At 33.7% G+C, this 6,438-nt stretch overlaps 1 protein-coding gene across 3 annotated transcripts in view; it reads right to left on the bottom strand.

Moving 5' to 3' along the window:
- LOC110034008 (protein ANTHESIS POMOTING FACTOR 1) overlaps positions 1–3,352 on the bottom strand; it is a 40,182-nt gene extending 36,830 nt beyond the window's left edge. For 2 of the 3 annotated variants that reach the window (XM_020738232.1, XM_020738233.1), the window contains exons 1-2: positions 3,209–3,352; positions 3,024–3,115 (exon numbers count right to left, since the gene is read on the bottom strand). In XM_020738232.1, the coding sequence (XP_020593891.1) occupies positions 3,024–3,115; positions 3,209–3,215 (99 nt within the window). In that variant the 5' untranslated portion in view covers positions 3,216–3,352. Of the gene's footprint in view, positions 1–3,023; positions 3,116–3,208 lie in introns of those variants that run through there. The other variant, XM_020738234.1, reaches the window with a different exon arrangement.
- Positions 3,353–6,438: the final 3,086 nt, after the last annotated feature.

Raw genomic sequence — 6,438 nt, 5'->3', positions numbered from 1 at the left:
CGGCCACCCACGCTGCCACCGTAGGGCGCCCCGTCTCAATTCATAGCCACGTGTCGTCACCGCCGCCCGCCTGTCGCCACCAACTCCACCTTCGCCCACCTGTCACCACCAGCCACAGTCGTCGTCCGCCTCCCGCATCCTACCCCCGCCGCAGGTAGCCCGCCTCCGTCATTGTTGTCGGTCGTCTGCCATGATGCCCACTAACCCACCACTGTCGACCCCCCATTGCCACTGACCTAAAAAAAAAATATTTTGAAATATATTATTTTCAATTTACTTCAGACCAAACAAAAATATATAACAGTTTATTTTTACAAAAATATTCCTACATTTATTTTACAATGAACCAAACAACCCAAAAGTAATTCAAATACAATGTAATCACAGTACTCTGCAAATTTTGTACATTGCATTTCATTTTTAGCAAATCAAATAGAACATTAATCTCTTTGAGCCTTTTATTGCTTTGGGGTGCATGTTGTTTTCTACAGGTCACCTCTCATCCAACAATATTGTGAAGGCACAACTGAAGCCTAGAGGAAGTGTTGTACCATAAACTTATTGATAAAGGAATTATTTATTTGGTGGAATACTACCTCTTTTGATTCAAGAAAAACTATTCATCATCAGTTTTTCTATTTTTTATTTAACTTCTTCATATTATATCTGACCGCAAAGAAAATTTTATAAGACGGTGTTGAGACCTGCAATGCTCTATGGCGCTAAATGTTAGCCTTTAAAAGAGAAGCATAATACTATGTTAAGTGTTGTCGAGATGAGAATGATTAGGTGGATGAGTTGCTTTACACTTAGAGACAAAATGCAAAATGAATATATTTGTGATAGGATTGGTGCAGCTCCTGTGATGGACAAAATTAGAGAAAGTCGTCTTAGATTGTTTAATCATATTAAGTGTCGACCATCTAATGATCCGATTAGAAGAGTAGATGTTTTAGATTCGACTTATGTTAAGAAAAACAGAGGTAGACCTAGGAAGACTTGGGTTTATTATATAAAAAATGATCTTAATTTATTAGAAATAAATGAAAATATGACACAATGGAGAAAAAGGATTCATGTAGCCGACCCCACGAGTGGGATTAAGGCTTTGTTGTTGTTGTTTTTGTATGTTAGATCTGACATTTTGATTGAAATCAAGGCAGGTGGGCTTGGCTGGATTAAATTCAAGCCATAGTGCAGGAATATTAAGCCCATTGTGGCTGATTGTTCCTACACGCAAGATTGTCCAACAAAATATGCTAAGAGAGAAATTGGGTAGATGCTTTAACCAGAAGGCAATAGAAATTGGATAGAAAATGTTAAATTAATAAAAAAAAATTATATTTATGTGAGAAATTTGAGTTGGGTTAACTAGGCTTGGAATTCTCACATCTAATTGTGGGATTTAGTTCCAATAGTAAAATAACTTGAGAATTCTTGACAACAACGAAAAAGCCAGTCCTTTAATTTTTATGGTCTTAAATTCGTGTCAATTTGAGATGCTTTAAGTCAAAATTGTAGATCGGATTAGTATTTGATAGTCAGGCTCAGATTGACCCTAACAACCCTAAATCAACTCAAACTTAACTCGATTATTATTCGGGTATGGGCTTCGAAAAAACTAGAAACATATTGTTACAATAGACAAACATGTTTTAGAATTAAATTGATCATGTTAGAGCTAATTAGATCATGTTGATTTAAGTAAATTATATAGTTCATAAAATAAATAGAAAAGAAGACATGTCAGACGCTCATTAGGCAAGTTCAAATGGAGTTATATTTGGGTCAAACATTTTCACACATAAAATACATGTTAGAATTTGGTCAAGCATATCCTAATCGAGTCAACTTCCGGTCATGTCCAAATCCAACCCTTCAACCTGGATTCACCCTTACTTGTGTGAATATGGGAATAGTAATGAGAGGTCAAGCAAGGCAAGTGTGGTCAAAAGTGTTCGAGCATGGGTGAAAGCAGTAAACCAGTAAGGGTTTTGACAAGGGAGATATAGCAAGATAAAAGATGGGATAAATCATTGGATGGCTAAGGTTTTCTTACTCTAATACCAATGTTGCGAGAAAAGTTTTTTTTTTTTGGAAATTTTGACTTAATATATTGAGCTTGTAAAAAAAGTGCAACAGAATATAATAAGAAACTAGTAAAGAAGAACAATTCGCCAAATATGAGGATATCAAAAACATACTCTGTGGTATAATACATGTTCCTAAATAGCATAACCTTCCAAAATTAAGAATCCCTCCTAGTAAACTAAGCAACGCAAACAATCTATGCCTATAAGCCGGCATCACATGAGCCCAATAGCATTTTGGGTCTCCCATAATCGGCCTTTCTTTCTTCCAGAGCGCTATATTATTGAACCCAATTGGTGCTAATATTGATGTCAAGCTAACTAGCGTTGAACAAATCAGCAAGTTAATAACCATCTCAAGCATTACTCCATGTCTAACAAAACTCCATTATTAATTGGTTCAAAAAACTACAAGGGTTGCTCATAATTTATCTAAAAGGGGAGTATTTCTATATCACAAGGAGAATGCAATGAAACTGAACTTATTTCACACTCCTATCCCGAATATATATCATTTTCTCAACTCATCAGTAGTCTTCAGATAAGACCAAAACCTGCGCAACAACTCCACCTCAACTTCCTTTCTCGCAACACTTGGCACATGTTTCAAAAAATATCAAACTATTCACCTGGAAAACACAAGACCACCAAATAAACCGTTAAACTCTTTCATTGGAAGGTTGATCACAAGCATTAACTAAACAAGGGTGAGCCTAACATAATAAAGTCTACGAAGAGTTCCAAAACCCCGTTTTGTTGTTAAGGAACTGTGGCAATTCAAACCGACTTGGGAAATTAAGAAATAACCAGAAGCATGTGAAGGGAAACTTTAACAGACGAATAAGCAAAAAAACACAAGACGAAGAAATGCAACGAACAAATCGAACATGAACAGTAACAATACATGCAAAAAGAATCAAGAGAAGCACTTACATAATCCCTGAACGCCATACCAACTTCCATGCTTTTCAACAACTCGTCGGTCAGTTCCATGGAGACCCTCTCCTCTCTTTCAGGCTGCCCGCCTGCGGAAAACAATGGAGGATAAGTAGATGTGGTGGTGAACGAACAATAAATCAATCAGATTTTGAACATATTTTCAACAACTCAAAGGCTACCATTCATTTCAGTGAAGAAAAATGTTAGCAGTGGACGTATAGGTGACTTCAGACTAGAAGAGTATCAGTAGAAAGGACAAGTATTGATCGTCCCAAACTAAAGAAGCAAACTTCTGGAAATCGGAAACCCTAGGGAGCGGCATGACAACGGATTATATTTAAGGAAAATCCGAATTTAATAAATTCTGTAAGAGTTAAATCCAAAATTTTATAAAATTTGATAAATCCAATTAAATTCTGTGAAATTCTTTCACAACTTCTATCAAAATTTAAAAATTTATTATATTTATTAGAATTAAAAATGTATTATTTTATCACTAAAATAAAAAATAATTATTAAATTCAATTAAATCAATTTGAATAATTCAATTAAATCAATTTGAACTTTTATTTTAATTATGGTAACTAATAAATAATTTTCTACTAAATTCATTGATTATTGATTAAAAAGTTTTATTAAATTAATTACAAATTAAATAATAAGTAAAAATTAATTATTAATTAATTAGTCATTCATTAAGAATTAGTTACAATTTTATTAAAAATATATAAATTAAATTGTTTTTTATTCATTAATTAACTATTAAATAATTTTATCAAAATTAGTTTAATTGTTATTAACTTAATAATTAATTATTAGTTATTACTCAATTAAAATAAGAAGATTTACCTAAACAGAAAATAAAATAAAATCACAAATCTATCCATTTTTCCCCTCTCCACTTTGGGTGAAACCCTTCACCTTCTTTGCTCGAACCCTTATTTGCTTCACTTCCCCCCTCCTAGCCCCTTACCTGCTTCACTCCCCCCTCCTAGCTTAATGATATCACCAAAAAACCATCACCTTAATGACTGAACACAAATGATATAGTTGCACTCAATGATAATTAGGAAGGGGACCGTGATAAACATAGACCACAAAATCCCATCTCTCTCCTCTTTCCACTTCCCTTCTTCTAGAGGAAGGCAACTTCACATCTTCCTTTTTGTGCAAAATCCCATCCAAAATTTATTAAATTCGCTGATTCATGGGATTTAGTAAATTAAGGATAAAGAGCAAAATCCATGAAATATAGATTTATTAAATATGCGGCTTTATTTTTTCAAAAACGATCATCACTCAAGATTAAGGTTAAATCTTGCTCTAAATTTGTTACAAGACAGATACTATGACTCTAAATTACAATATGTTGCGAGTTGAATGAATAAAACAGAGTATGAGAGAAATTCTTTTTTTTTTTTTTGTAAAGTCTTGAGAAAAAAAAATTATTTGGGCAATATACATGAAAATGATGTATCATTCTATAAAATTTTAGTAATAGAATCCCTCTATATATATTTTCTCGCTGACAATTCCCGTAGCGGCTTCTTGTTCCTATTCGGCGTCGTTCACGGACAATCCCCGTTCGAACCTATATATATATATATATATATATATACACTAAAATTTAGATGTTATAATGTAAAGACATAAAAATTGTGAGGTATGTACGTAAATCACCCAAATTCTTTTTTATAAAAGAAAGAAAAAAAATCAAATAATATATTTTGTTTGATTTGTGCATCCTTATAGTTAAAAAAAAATAGCAAGTAATTATTCATTAATAAATACTTATTTAACATGTTGCTTGCAAGAAAAATTATAGTGATTAAGAAATTAATGTCGAGTTTTGTGTGAAATCCTAACCCAAGCATAAGCAAGGGAATGGTTTGATAAGAGATATTATAGTTTTATGTGAAAATTAGTAAATAAAAAGAAATTATGATTTATAACCCAACTGAAAGAATCTCACCAATGTATATTATATAATAAAAATATCTTTGATCGGACGCATGCGGATCAAACGGTTTTGAATAAAATATGTGTCGCCAATTAGAATGAATGAATATATCCCAAGGATGGGTTTCGGTCTAGCAATCAACCAAAGATCAACATATGGTGGACGAACTAAAAGATGAACGAGAGCTCCAATATTTATCGGGTGACTGACCCAAAAGGTGGACGAACTAAAAGACCATATGACATCCAAGTAGTTGAACAAGAAAAGATGATTCGGATACCGACCGAGTTATAAGTCATTCGACTCAATGATAACTCAAGGAAAAATCAGTCTGCTAAAAGACAAACCGATAGATAGTTATTGATCGAGCAGCATGGAATCAATAGATAAGAAGTCAAATACTTAAAAAGCAATAGAAGTATAATTGTCATTTTATATTGTTATTAGTCCTCTATATATATAGAAGAGTATTAAATGTAAAAATGGGGGTTGTTAGAATCATATAGGAAAAATACCTAATTCATCACTTCGTCAACATGCTCTCTCTCTCTCTCTCTCTCTCTCTCTCTCTCTCTCTCTCTCTCTCCCTCTCTCTCACCTTTTGCACTCTATTTCTTGGGTGTGGTTTAGATGCAAATCTAGGTTAAACACCCTAAAAAGTGTAGTGAGTGTGGATTATGTCACAAGCAAGAAGATGAGTAACTCAAGGAGAAGAACTTTGACATCCTAAAATTATATACATCATAGAGTGCACTCGAGAATTCATAATACAACAAACGAACGTGCACAATGAACAAGTAATGGAAGTCATCAAAGGCACACTAGCTCAAGAGAGGGTCCCACTACTGTGACTAGCAATGTCTCATAATTCATCAAGAATGATTGTGTTGAACACTGAGAAAGCTCTTTTTGCCCCAGAAGGAGAATAAGACACTCACTCCCTAGACAACACAAGTTTAGCATTGCTTGATCATCGTATATACTAGTACACTGAATCACCACGTCTTATTATGTTAAGTTTTGATACGAGATGTTAGCCCCCGGAAATGGTTGAACCAGAGCTCCAATATTTATCGGGTGACTGACCCAAAAGGTGGACGAACTAAAAGACCATATGACATCCAAGTAGTTGAACAAGAAAAGATGATCCAGATACCGACCGAGTTATAAGTCATTCGACTCAATGATAACTCAAGGAAAAATCAGTCTGCTGAAAGACAAACCGATAGATAATTGTTCATCAAGAAACATGGAATCAATAGATAAGAAGTCAAATACTTAAAAAGCAATAGAAGTATAATTGTCATTTTATATTGTTATTAGTCCTCTATATATATAGAAGAGTATTAAATGTAAAAAGAGGGGTTGTTAGAATCATATATGAAAAATACCTAATTCATCACTTCGTCAACATGCTATCTCTCTCTCTGTCTCCCTCTCTCTCTCCTT

This window comes from Phalaenopsis equestris, unplaced genomic scaffold, assembly GCF_001263595.1.
Source record: "Phalaenopsis equestris unplaced genomic scaffold, ASM126359v1 Scaffold001325, whole genome shotgun sequence".
Taxonomy (NCBI): domain Eukaryota; kingdom Viridiplantae; phylum Streptophyta; class Magnoliopsida; order Asparagales; family Orchidaceae; genus Phalaenopsis; species Phalaenopsis equestris.
This window is presented reverse-complemented; position numbering and strand designations above follow the sequence as displayed.